Source organism: Anopheles marshallii, chromosome 3, assembly GCF_943734725.1.
Source record: "Anopheles marshallii chromosome 3, idAnoMarsDA_429_01, whole genome shotgun sequence".
In the NCBI taxonomy this organism is placed as follows: Eukaryota; Metazoa; Arthropoda; class Insecta; order Diptera; family Culicidae; genus Anopheles; species Anopheles marshallii.
Genome location: NC_071327.1, coordinates 27,576,793 through 27,590,627, shown reverse-complemented (window position 1 = coordinate 27,590,627; position 13,835 = coordinate 27,576,793). Strand labels below are relative to the sequence as shown.

Sequence of the window (13,835 nt, the reverse complement as noted above, 5' to 3'; positions counted from 1 at the left end):
AGTTAATTATGCATCGCTCTGAAAATGGTATGATAAACGCATTGCCAGAAATGTGATAGTTTTCTCTGTTACTGTTCCGTTTTCTTTCCCTTCCATCCAACCATCACTAACATACAATTACACGTTACTCCTTTAAAAATAAGCTTTCATGATGATTCTTTTTTTATGATCTTTTAAGACTTAACGTGCGATGTTTTCAAAGCTACATATAATTCTTGCGGTACCGGCAAAAAATTAGCTTCTAACGTACAATGTGACTTTACACTCCTAACCTGCACTGCACGATGCATTCCTTAAAGGGGCAAACAACAACCGTTAACACGAGTTCTATTCCGCCAGGCACTCGTACACCCACACAGCTTTAACTAATGGGTAGACGCGAAAAAACCCCGCGTAATGCGGTTGGAACAAACCAAACTTTTGGACATCACTTTTCACTTACCCAAGGGTAGTTGTTTTTTGTGGTATGAAATACACTTAGTTATTGTTGGTATAATGGTGGTAGCTGCGAGCTACGGAACCAACACGAATATATAGTACACAATGTTAAATGTGAAGGCAACACAACTGCATCACGGCGGAATGGAATAAAACTGTTTTTGGATAGTAGGAGGATGGTACGGCTTAAGATATATGTGTGTCAGGTTGTGCGGCTGAAAGAAATGTTGTATCATTGATGTGAGTTCGCTGGGCTCTTATTTCGGACAAGTCTAGGACGAACACCCTCTTAACGAGTAATGACTAGAGCGTTCTTACCATATGATCCAGCAATCGGGTTTTTACGATTGTCAGGATATCTTTTTTTAACTTAGGATTAGAGAGGGCCATTTCATCTATCATCGGTTCATACGCGCTAGTGTGCTGGCTGAGATCCGGTCCTTCTACAGTCTGAGGAAGTCCTTCTCCCTTTAAAACACCAGTTGCGACGAACGAGACCTGGATAATATAGAACTTATATAGCTCCAGTACTCACATACACCTCTGAGACATGGACTTGGACCAAAACTGACGAAACGCTCTTAGTTCGAGAGGACAATAGAGGAGCGGGAAGTGTGGGAGGACAACGGCAAGCTTACTGTCGTACAGCGGATTAGACTCGCCAGGCCCCGATGGGTAAGTCACGTTAAGAGAATGACACCGGTCGACCCAGCCAGTAAAGTTCTTTTAGATCGTTTGGACATGGACAGAAGAGGCGTGGTAGGCCCAAATTGAGATAGAGTAATGGCATTGATGCGTCCACCAGAAAGGCTGGAATAATAGATAGGCTGACGACTTCGCTAGACCGCGGCTTAGGAAACTCCTGCAGCAGCCCAAGACCGCGAAGCTGTTGTAGCACCTGAAAGGTAAGTAAGTATATCTATTACATCAAACCAAAAAGATCTGTGCTTGTTGTACTACCCTAAATCACCCTAAAGCGTATCATGAAGGAGTCTTCTGGATTTTGGGTTCTGTGGAGCGCATAATATTCTCAGCTTCCCAGGACATTTCAACGATGCAGTTGCCTTAGGATTTTTATGCTTAAGTCAATATACTAAGTTAAGATCATTCTACGACTCCATAACTCATCAACTCTCTTGAGAATTGTTTAAAATCCTGTGAACAGAACACATTCTCCATATGTTCGGTACGCAACTAAACCTTCAAGACTTCGCACGACTTCCAGAACTTCGTGATACAACAGACAGGATGGACAGTTCATGGCTTTTTCTTAATTTATTTCGTAAAATATCTCTCTTATACATCTACCAAACAATAAAAGCAATTCTTTGTAAGAAACAACAACTGACATTAACACATTGAACTACACAAAAGCACCGAAAAGGAAGGGAACGATTGAGCGGAAAGGATAGGAAAGGATTACTCTAGCAAGAAAATCTCACTTTTCTATTCATTGTACTTTTACGTTTGGACGCTTCCGTCCTTCGCGTTCTGGTGGTTGTATCGCTAGCATGAAGCACACTGCTGATGGCACTATGGTTATCTTTCGCTCGTCTGCGCAAACTATTTCCGGGGGTGGGTTTGTCCTCTAGCGCGCGTACCGGTGCGTCCTTTGTGTGATGTTTCAGGTGTAGCTGGAAAGAACGACGAACGGGAATTATCGTTTTGACGAACTGAAAGGAAAAAATCACCCGCAATCACTTACCTTCAGATGATGGCTTCTTTTAAATGCTTTCTCGCAGTAGGTACATTTGTGCGTTTGCTCCTCAGGTTGGTTCAATTTGTGCACTTTCTGTGACGCACTCTTCGTGACGATCGACTCCGTGGTGGTACCGGCCACACTCGCATGGTACTGCTGGTGGCGGTCCAGGTTGAGCGCACTCTTAAACGCCCGATCGCACTTTTCACACTCAAAGCGAGAGTGTTCCCGCTGCATATGATCACGCATGCTTTCCCGCGGTGCTAGCCTCTTCCGGCAAAGTGTGCAGAACAATGCGTTGGTCTTGCGCGAAACTTTCGGCTGTGACGTTGTTGGTTGCTCGTCTTGCGGAGCCTTTCGTCGTTTTTGCTTCTCCGCTAGCAGCGTGCTGATGTCTAGCTTGATCGAGGATTTCCGTTTGGATTTCCGTACCAGAAGCTCCTCCTTTGGGGAGGATATCACGGGTGGCTTCGTTTCGATCGCTGTCGTTATTTCGAGTTTGTGATCGTTAACGGGTTTGACCGGAATCGGTTGGGAAGTGGCCGGAACAACGGTGATGGTAGTTGAGGCCGGAATTTTTAGCGGCACAATTTTAATTGCCGAAGGTGACGACGATCCAGTGCCCTCTACTGGCGGTGGCGGTTTTGTGGGGGCTGATGTTACCGGCGGGATTACATTTGGGGAAAGTGGAATCGGTATCGGTTTGTGCTTTCGTACTCGAATTTTGATAGCCGGTTTACCTTGGTCCGTCATCACCGTACGGTTCGTTCTGGGCAGATGTCGTCTCACGATGTGATGCTGAAGTTCGCCGTTTGTTTCGAAGCATTCCGGACATGCACTGCATTGAAATCGTTTGTTACCCCGCACGTTTAGGATTGCCGGAATCATCTGGAAATACAACAAACAGGGTTTACATGGTACTATAAACTGATTGCATATTCTTAGAGCGATAACTCACCCGCTTGTTTTCGATCATATCTCCTGCCACATTCGTAGTAACGAGCTTAATGGTGACCGTATTTTCCTGCCGATCATCGAGCCTTGCCTCAAACTTTGTTGCACTGCTGCTATCCTCATCCTCGTATGGTAGGTACAGGTCTGGATCAACTCCTACCTCCATCTGCGTAACACTGCCTTCATCGATTCTGTACTCATTCACAGATCCAGTTGGTGGCATTGCAACATTTGAAGAAGCTTGATACACGGACTTTACTTTGCTTGTTTCAACAAAATATTCATTCGGTCGACTGAATTGATCCAGAGCATTGGGCTGAAGCGTAACCGTTGGAGGAACATTGTTATTCAAAGGAACCGTACCAGCCGGTGCCGCGGCGAAGCTGTTCATCACACCCTGCCCGATGTACGACTTGAGCAGCTGAGTAAGATCGCTGTCGTTCAACAGATTGCGATTGGATAGAATCTCGCGGAAGCTGGAATTTTTGAGCCGCTGTATCAACACCTCAAACGACGCGCGACGATCATTTTCCGCCCACTTCAGTGCCTTGAGAATCAACTTCAGCAGCTCCTGGTCCTTGATGAGCAGTCCCAGCTTCAGGTCGCTGTACGATATAATGCCCTTATCCGGAGGGCTGCTGCTTGCCGAAGGGTTGGGCAACGTCACTACCGGTGCCGGGATGCGCTGCACCATCTTCGGTGCACATAAAATGGTTCCCTTCTTTGTATCGATAATGTCCGGATCGGGTCGGAATAGGGGCAGCATTACGTTCACGTTTTTCGCCGCCTCCGCTGGACAGTTGAGACCACGCAGACGACTGAGCCAGGACCGGAAGGCTTCCTCGGTACGGTTTGCCATCATTGCGAACTGATCGATGCTTTCGAGCTTTAGGTAGCAGGACCCGCAGATACATTTCGGCAGGAGATCATCGATTTGTATCTGAAATGGAATGTTGTTGGGATACAGCTTAGTGCAGCTAATAGAGACAAATATTACTCTATTAAGATTTTTTTTTGAGTCTATTTATTATTCTACGGCTTTTCATTTGGAATTTATGATTTTAGTGATACATTGGAACGACAGGATTGCCTCAGTTCCAATCGGAAAATGTTTCCACAGAATCTTGAGGAAATTTCCCAAAATTTTACGAAAAATAAATCTTTTTAGCATAACAACTGGTGTTATGTATATATCAGGATCTGTATCAATGGCTTACACAGTATACCAACCAGGGGAGATTAAATTAAATTTGTAAATCTTATGTGAAGATCAAGAGGTCCCCAAGACCCTTGGAGAACATTCGTAGTTCAAGTATCATCGTAGGGCTTGTGAGACATGGATGTTGTCCTTAACCAATGAGCTTTGCTTAATGATCATGATACTCGTAATAATTAAGTTACTGTATTTCAATCAATGAGGGATCTTTCGCAGGAATGGCTCTTCGCAGGACCTTCTGAGCCAATGATACGTTCATTACGAAATGTGAAATCCTTTTCTTCTGTTCAAAAGGCGTCGCGAGGAGTCTTCTAGGTGTGAGAAGCGCAAGGCACATTACATGCAGATCATCAACATGTAGTAAATAAAACACTGCAGGAAACTTATCAATGATTCGATTATAATTGAACTTCAGCAAAGGAGATACCGCAATCCAAAAAGAAACCTGATATATGCAATATTTAAATAGCATTTATTTTTAGCATGGAGAATAACAATGTTCATGCAAATTATACATAGTATAGAGAATAATCATAACCGTCACAAAAGCTAAGAATTGTTTGCAAAACATTCAAAACATTCATCAACAAAGCACCTGTTGGACAGCATCGCGCAAGTACGCGGTGAAGCAGCGTGCTACAGCAACAGCGATAGCGGGTTGTGAAGGCTGCCCCGAGGGGTTTGTTTGTTTGCTCTCCCGCTTGCACGTTCGCTCGCCACACGTTGCACGCACACGCAGATCGTGTCGCACACAAAAATAGCCCCACACGCTCGGGTAAGGCGGCTTAACGCGTGCACACTGTGTGTGGAGCCGAGTGAAGCTGGTCGCTAGGTTACGGTAAAAGCAGAATCGAGCGAGCGAGAGAGCGAGGAAGTGTGAGAGCAGAGCAGGAGATATCGCGTGCTAAGTGTGTCTCGCTTCGTCCGCTTGGTTTGCTACCGTTACTTGCATAATCACACACTACGCTCTCTCTCTCTCTTTCGTTCGCTTGCTACATCTTTTGCACTCCACAAGCGCGCTCCATCCGTACACGTGGTAATGTCGGTTAAAATCGTTGCGTACGATGTAAATGTGCGTGAATACCACACACATACCCACACACATGGTTAAAAACTGCGTAATGGTGCGTTCCACTTGGTTCCAACTGGAACAACCGTGGATACCGTTGCTGCCTTTCTCTCGAACAAAAATCTAAAAAGCGCCAGCTTTCACTTCGCGCGAATAGGAGCACCGTTTCGGTGTGGCAAAATGGCGCGAAATTTACCACTCATGCGTTGAGCGAAACAAAAGATACAACTGTTGCGCATTGGTATGTATCCCTTTCGCGGTGTGCTTCGTGCGTTTGACGCTGTGCGTGCGGTGCTATTTATTGTGGCATGCACTTACAATCGAGTGCTATTGAGCAGCAGTGCAGTACATGGGCCCTTGTAGTACGATGAAGACGCGTCTTTTCCTGTGCTCTGCTACTAATGCATTTGCAGCTGTCTCTCTCTCTCGCTCTCGCGCGCTCTACCGCGACTCGCGGTGGCCCTATATTGCACGTCGCAGTTTGGTGGCATTGGAAATAGCCGTCTGGTTTGTGTGTATGCGTTCGCGTGTAAGGCACATTGACATTGTGAGGTGTTTTTAAAAATAAAATCAATACCCCGTACAGAACGTCAGCAGTGTGCGAGAGTGTATGTTGGTGTAGGTGTAGTATCGTACCACTACTACTAAACAGCAGTGTTTTCTCGCTTGTTTCTAATCCAACTATTTGCACTCCATGACGGTGGTTTTTCTCTATTTTGCTTTAGCGCATCACAAAAATGGGAAATATTTAATCTTTCCTGCATCATCTCATCTCGTGCAGGATACTAAAAGTGCGTTTGTTTTGAAGATTTTGTTCTTCCTTTGCATGTGTTTCTCTCTCTCTCTCTGTCTCTTCTTCGAATGCGTTACTTGGATTAGTAGACCCACGGCGTGTACTCACACTGAATGCTGTCTCACTCTTACATGAAATCTCTGCCACTGGAGTGCGGCAAACAGATCAAATAATTTTCGGGTTTTAACGGAAGGAAAGTCATCTTTAGGAAAATGGGAGTGTGTCTTTGTGTTTATCGAGTGAAAAGTAAAATTAAAACCATATCAATTTTTCCATTTTGCAATGAGCGAAGGGAAACTATCGCCTCATCTCTTGTACTAAATGCATCTGTGTGTTTACACCGTACACGTTTACTAGCCACTCAAACCCGTGTTCAAACACAACGAACCACCGAGAAAATGCGCGCTCTTTTCACATTAACGCGCGAACGCACACTAACGCCAGAACGAGATTTTACACACAGCTCGTGTTGTTTTGTTTCGTTTGGCCCTGTGCTCTGCGGATGTGGAGCATGGTGTTGCTATCTCGGTTCGACTTACTTTATGAATGTTTGAAGGTGTAGCTCTCCGTCGGCTACTACCCAAGGCCAACATCACTGTACGCGAACCACACACTACAAAACCAGGCGGAGTATTTTCTATCGAGCAAAGTCAAACGCTTGGTGAATAGTTTTATTTTCAACGTCTTTAGTAATCAAAACAGAAGCAGAGAAAGATGGAATGTAGAACGAATGACATATGAAGGCTGCTCAAATGTCAAAACTGAGTGACGCTACTGCTAGCAGTAAAGTCACCGACATAGTAGTATACCAGCATTTACTTGAGTACTAATGCAGTTTTGCAATGGTTCCAAATCGTACTTACATTGAGCTGAAGATAGCGTTCGATTTTCTGATCCAACCGATCATTACCAAAGATCGGAAAGGCGCACGTGAGATCCAGTATGTCCATGCCGCAGATGCGACATTTTCGGGCCACGTTCAGTGCTAAGTTCATGCTCAGCAAGCTGTTCGAATCCATCGAGCCTGTCAGTAAGCGCACACTACCTGCGTTAGTTAATGTAAACTCGCTTCAGCACACTAAACACGTGCTTTGTTGCACATTTTCGCACTGTTTTGGGCGCCAAATTTCACACCGTTTTGCACAGTTAAGGATCGGTCTGCGCGAATTTTCACCACTCGTCGTCGGTGGACTGTTTTCGGTTGGGCCCGCACACTTTTTTTTCCGGGGCCGTAGCCTCTAACCTCGATTGTGAAATGTGAAAAACACCCTTTTCTACCCGCAAGGGGTTGTGTGTGTGCGTTCTTTCTCAGTCCGGCAGGCGCGAATTTACGCACTGAATCACATGCTGTGCGTGTTGCTCCTTTGTTGCCACCAACAAACACGGGGTGGAGGGGGGTAAATGTGTAGCGAATGAAGAATATTTCACAAGTGCAACCACACAACACACACATAAACACACACACATACAGCTCTGTTGGATGAGTGTGCGTGCGTGTTGTTGCCTATTTTCGTTGCGCTACAAACGGGGGAGCTTGCCTGGGGGGTTTCCGATAATAGGGATTACAGCAGCAACAGTCCCTTTCTTCGGGTTTCAATTTCTTTACCCTCAGCAACAGTACCCTTTCGATATTCACCACCCTCGAAGATTATCACAACGGTTCACGAAACAGCTTATTCCTCTTGTGCAAACGGTTAAAACATAATTCTACACAGCCACACGCACTCGCTGCCCTTTTGGCTCACAAACCGTCCCAACGACGACTGTTGATTCAACGCGGCAAGAAAAATCTCTCTTCAGGGCGCCCCCATCATCATCCCCTGCTTGAAGGGGGCAGCGAAATATTGCGCGTATTCTTCGTCACGAGCGCACGTCAACCGATCACGAAACGAGCGAGAGCGCTACTGCGCCGCATGTGTGTTTTTGTTCGGGATGATGGTGCTGTGTGTTGTGAAACCCACACCGTCCCCTAACGCGCTGGTATGCGTGGCCCATGGGGGCTAGTGTTGTGCACTGGCACCCCTCGCTTGGTTTTGGGGGGATGATGTTGATTTTGTGAACGAGCGATACACATAGGGCTGCAGAGGGCGCTAGAGCGAGATGGGAATGCTCGCAGGCGGAACAGAGATGCACAATGCATGGGTGAGAAATATATGCGTCAGTTTTTCACATCTTTGCTCCGCACACACGGGCAGGTTGGTTCGATAGTGAAAAACGGCACACAACCATTGTTTCTCACTCGCTCGTTTGATGTTGATCTATTTGTGTCCTGTGCTGGTGTGGTTTGCTCGCAATGGTGTTTTGTTGTCATGTTGTGTTGGCATCTCTTTTCCGACAATTGTGTTGGAGCTTTATGCAAAAGTGTTTTTTTTTCTTAATTTTGTATTTTATAGAAAACATGAACACGAAACATATTTTAGAAAACATGGGAAAACATATTTCACAAATGCAAATATGCATCTAACAAATAAAATGACTAAAACAATATGCAAAAATAGGAAATTCTATAAAGACCGGGAGCAAAGATATGCATTTGTCGCCAATGTATGTTTAAGGATTTTGTAGGCTTGCACTGCTTGCGCTGCCTTGCAGTAAACCTGCTTAGTGTGTAGTGTTAAAGCGCAGTGTGGTTGTTATTAGTAGATTTTATCGGAAACAACATCAACATTTAAACGATCTCATACAGTATTTCGAACAAGAATATGCAGACAGTCAATATGAATTTATATTTCACCCAAGTAAGAATAATGTTAACAATAGTTTTGAACTATCTATCTTAAACTGCATAGAATAAGCGTGTGTTTTCACTTATAATAAGACTTAGTTTTCACTTACTATAAAACTCCTATTCTACTCTCAAATTTGGCAAAATCTCTGTTTATGTATACGTTCAAGAAGATTATGATGGTGATTAAAATAGTAAAAAATAAGAAAGCAAAGAGTGAAGGGAGTAAAGAAATTCAAAAGACAAAACAAGCGCATCAAATTAGGAGTTACAAACATTCAAACCCTATTGAAGGGATAAATTAGTCAATTTTTTATGTTTGAAATGTACTAACTGTCCACAGCAAGAAACTTCATTGTTTAGAATCTTTAGTGAAATTCCATCATAATCATCAGTTCCATTTAAAATTTTAAGCTTTATTTCAGAGCTAGAATAAAGCTAGAAATAAGCCAGAGCCAGAATTAAGTCTTGTTTTTATGATGGTTGAATGTATTATGCTTTTTTAAATCAAATATACTATTTTGTACATGTTGCAGTTGTTGTCCATGTTCTATTTAACAGGCTCGATCATTATTGTAGACTATACCCAAAGGCATTAACATCGATTTGTTAAGATCTTTTTTCTCCGAAAGATTCGTCACTAAATGCAATTGAATTCCACAAAGAATGTAATCTTTCAAGACTCTTCGCTCATCTTAAATAATATAATAAATGATATAGTTGTTTGATTTGAATAGCTGTCTATGATAAATTACAAGTGTTAAAGGGTTTGAAACCTTCCCCATTTATCTTAGACACTATCAACTCTATCACAATCCTATAAATTTTTTCGAATCACGATAGATGGTCAGTGATTGAAACGTTGTTGAACGGAAGCTACGAGTTGTTGATTCATACGTCCATTGCCTATAGATTGAACATAGACAAATCTGAATTCGAATTACAATCATATAATTGTTACACTAGATAGTTTAAACTATAGAGAAACTTCAATGGCAAACGATTTTCGGAACCATTTGATGCGGTTAAGAGCGACTGAACATCTAGAAAAGGAGAGATACTGCTCGAAAGGTGTCTACGGAAACTGCTCGAATGTGATTTAAGCTTCCACTATTCGCCGCTGCTGTTCAAATGGCGCTAGCTATCGTATCAAATTGTTCGGGGCGGATGAAAATGATTACCAACGATTTTTCTTCAAATAAAAAAAAATCAAATTTGGCAATCAACACTGCATTGTATGCTAAGGTTAAAATGAGTCTACTTGTATGTTGAATTCCCTCTAACAAGTAAATAGATTAAAATATTTTTTTCAAACATGCATTATGACCTATCAAAAAATCGAGAAAATGAATTATTTTAGGTTTCTCATCTAAGTTCAAAATTTCTGATCGGTGTATTCATGTGCAATGTCAAGTATTTGTTTAATTTAAGTTGAACAATTTTTGTGACAGAAGCGAGTCACATTAATTTGACACATTACGTCATAATAAAATTGCACGGACTCGCTTATCCTAGCCCAGGCACCGATCACGACACGGTGCCTGTATTAGGACATTAATAGCTAAAATCAAACCACTTAGCACAAACTAACAACAAACACCCGCTCATATCGGAGCAATCTCGAACCCATTATCCAGGTTCACATCGCATCGCAATACAGAAAAAAGAAAGAGAGAAAAACTACATAAAAAAAAACGAAAATAAGTCCTTTGCATGTGGCAATGGTTCATATCTTGATCGATCGTTAATCCGCCTATCGCGTCCAATCGGGGTTCGCAATTTATCACGTTTTATGATACGACCATGTTTCGCCCAAGTTTGTCATGGTGAATAAGCGCGCCCCTTAATTACGTTGCACCGGGTCAGAATGTGGGACAATTAGTGGGAAGTAAATGAATACGAAGAAGAATAAGAAACCCTCCCCCTCCCCTCCCTCCGAAACACATGGCAGGACATGGGGGTGATCAAAGACAGAAATGTTTCATGCGCGATCGATCTTAGCCGATCGGGAGTGATCGATACAGAAGAAAAATGTGTGTGCACGGTGTACAGGCCGCGGATGGACAGCGTGTGAGGTGCATTCACAGCATAAGAGTGATGAAAAAATAAACCCAAATACGATGGAACCTGTTTGGGAATGTATGTTTCTATTTTTTGCTTGAATATTTAGGGGTGATTGTACTTGATAGAGTCGTAATGCGTGCAGTAGCAGTAGCCGTACGAAAATACTTAGAGAAAAATACGTGTTTTGGCCTTGCTTCACTCGAAGTTTTTGACGTTTTCTATTCTTTTGTTTGCAAAGGCCTGCTTTTTCATAAAGTTGTTTATCTAAAATGTTCCAAATTTCATTCATTTCTTGAAAGTTCTACGTGTGATGATAGAAAATATATCCAAAATTATGATAAAAATATTAATTTGGTACTTCCTTCAACCATGCAGCCGTTATAGAGGCTCAGTTAATCAGGTGCCATACTGCACTATGTATGGTGGCCCAAAGAGTTGGTCAATGTAAGCCAAAAATTCATTATTTGCATCTTTTAAACAGTAAAATAAGAATATTCCAGTTCTGTCACACTTTTATGGATATTTTTCGGAAAATAAATCCCAAAAGTTACAATTTTTCAGACCGCCTGAATGTCGACTACCTCCTGAAAGTTCGTGTTATAGCCCGTACTACATTACTCAAGTTTCAAGTCTCAAGATAAAGGGAAATCTCCGGAATTTGCTTAAATATCTTAACACTGCAGCTTACTTTCCCGCTGCAAAAAAAAACCATAATGAAATAAGTAAGTAATGCATTAATTTGCTTTGTCAAACTGATGCTGAGCGGTTGTTTATGCAACTACCTACCTAATGACCTTATGAAGAAAAATGGTTTAACACCGACCGAGTGAGAATTTCCGGCAAACATTGTACCGGGGCCGGGCAGCCGCGAATCAATAGCCTCATACCAGACAACAAACCCACCCAGCAGCCGGCGTCGATCGATCGTGCAGAAAACTCACCCTTGCTTGGGGTGGTCACCACCAGCATCTCCCGATCCGAAAACTGTCTCCCGCAAGCACCCACGGCACCGTGCTACAAGTACCGGAGCTTTCCTTCGTTCAATCACCACACACAGACCGCCGTGGTGGTGCGCGGCTGAAGATCGAGAAGGTGGCGTGTGGGCAGCAGCAAAATGCCAATTTCGTATTTGCTCTACATTCGCTTATGTAATGAGAGCGCCAACGAAAATCCAGCGAAAATCCGGCCCCGGGCAAAGAATGGCCGGTCGGCGGAAGGGTAGGGGTAGTGTGTCTGGACAATTGCAGGACGTCGTGCTGTGGTTAGGGTGGTCTGGATAGGGTTTAGTGAATGAAGCATAAAAAAGCGTGACCATTTTGCGCGCACATACACTTCTTATGCTGCGGGTCCGGTGCTGGCCCTTTCTGGGAGTTGGGTGATGGGAACGCACGGTGCGGTAAGCTGTACCGATGGGGTGGATAATTTCTCTTTAGCACTGCCGAAGTAATGCTGGAGCTACCGGAGGAGTTGTTAAAAGTGAGTGTGTGTGTGTGTGTATTTGTCCCTCCCCCGCTACTTTCATTATGCTCTACTTCCTCCTCGCTACCGAACCAGTCCAACTTCCCGCATCTCCCCTTGCTTTACTTTTCTTTTCAAGCTTTGATCCTCTCCGGCCCCAACGTGTCCCGGCTCCCCCCCCACCTTTACCTTCAGGGTGCCGACTTGCTGCATATTCTTCTCGCCGGACAATCGAACAGCGGCGTTTGGCGTTACGCGAACGCGGACTCATTAGGGGTTTGCACTCGCCCAGGCACGAACTAGGCAGTTGGCAGACCCGCAATGCGCCAGTCCGTCCCGTTCGCGGGCGATCTTTCAGGAAGTTCTTGATTGTGGCTGCCTGAGCCGCCGAGACGGGTGCGATGAGGGCGGTTTACTGCCCCCCCCCCTCTTTTTTGTTGCCAGTCGATTTTCATTTCACTCCAATTTGACGGCTGATGATGAAGTGTATCGGGTCAGCAAGCAAACAGGAAGTCTAAACGAGCTGCACGAGCTCTTTGCGCGGAGGTTCTTTTCTTGCACCTCTGCCTCATACTCGCCACTTCATCCAGACACGCGGAGCGTAGTGCAAGCAGTGAGAGTAATAACATTATTTGCTGACAGTAATGGGGCTTTAATAGGACAGATTCTGTTTATTTTTTTCACTCTCTTGCTGGTCTTCATTACGGAATCGCCACTCCCTTGGCTTTACAATCGAAATGGTTACAATGTTGCATTCTGGCTGGAAGGAACGTTAGTTTAGATGAAATATGTGTCGAATAAAAGGATGTGAAAAGATACTGAGGTTTAATTTAATAAAACTAATTAAACAATTAAACGTGATCTTGGAATTGTTGGGGGTTTCAGATGATCAATAAGATATACTTGAGAAATGATTTTATTGAATGATTGTACCACTTTGTCGGAACCTTGGGACATTGGTGATCAACTATCCTTCCGCTTTAACCTTAAAATTAATGGTAAAGATGTTTTGTTTGAGGTTTGGTCTTGAAGGTTCTAATGGTCACATCACAGGAGCAATGAGAAGGATGATCTACAGTGAAAATTGAATGGAAGACGTTCAGGTCATCACAGATCGTAAACTCTTCCACAACACATTTCTGGCGAAAAATTTAATTTCAAGAATAAACTGTGCGATCATATATTCCAAATCTTCGCCAATTCTGAAAGCAAGAGCTCGCGGTAACAGCATAAGGAACTTCTTCATGAACATGAGGTAGGACTCGTTAACGCTCGAGACTCTTGATGAAAGACGTTAAGTACACGGCTCCGCACAAGTTGGTACTATCTTGGAAAAAAATGAGCCTAGTCATCCATTAAGACCACGGCTTTGCACTTCGCCGGGAAGAAATGGCCTCATCAGCACACCAATCAGCTGCA

The 13,835-nt window shown here is 43.7% G+C and overlaps 1 protein-coding gene across 1 annotated transcript; it reads right to left on the bottom strand.

The window, feature by feature from the left end:
* Window positions 1-1,862: 1,862 nt before the first annotated feature.
* Window positions 1,863-7,188, bottom strand: LOC128714897 (uncharacterized). The gene is made up of 4 exons (XM_053809778.1): window positions 7,033-7,188; window positions 3,096-4,031; window positions 2,144-3,025; window positions 1,863-2,072 (listed from the first exon to the last, which is right to left on the bottom strand). The coding sequence occupies exons 1-4, from the start codon at window positions 7,186-7,188 to the stop codon at window positions 1,863-1,865; spliced, it is 2,184 nt and encodes a 727-aa protein (XP_053665753.1).
* Window positions 7,189-13,835: the final 6,647 nt, after the last annotated feature.

What these genes read in the sequence shown, in the direction of transcription:
- LOC128714897 (XM_053809778.1), bottom strand. Translation starts at nt 7,188, where the DNA reads ATGGATTCGAACAGCTTGCTGAGCATGAACTTAGCACTGAACGTGGCC. An exon ending in ATATGATCGAAAACAAGCGG is followed by an intron (nt 3,026 to 3,095) that starts GTGAGTTATCGC and finishes TTGTATTTCCAG; the next exon opens with ATGATTCCGGCAATCCTAAA. An exon ending in AAAGAAGCCATCATCTGAAG is followed by an intron (nt 2,073 to 2,143) that starts GTAAGTGATTGC and finishes CGTTCTTTCCAG; the next exon opens with CTACACCTGAAACATCACAC.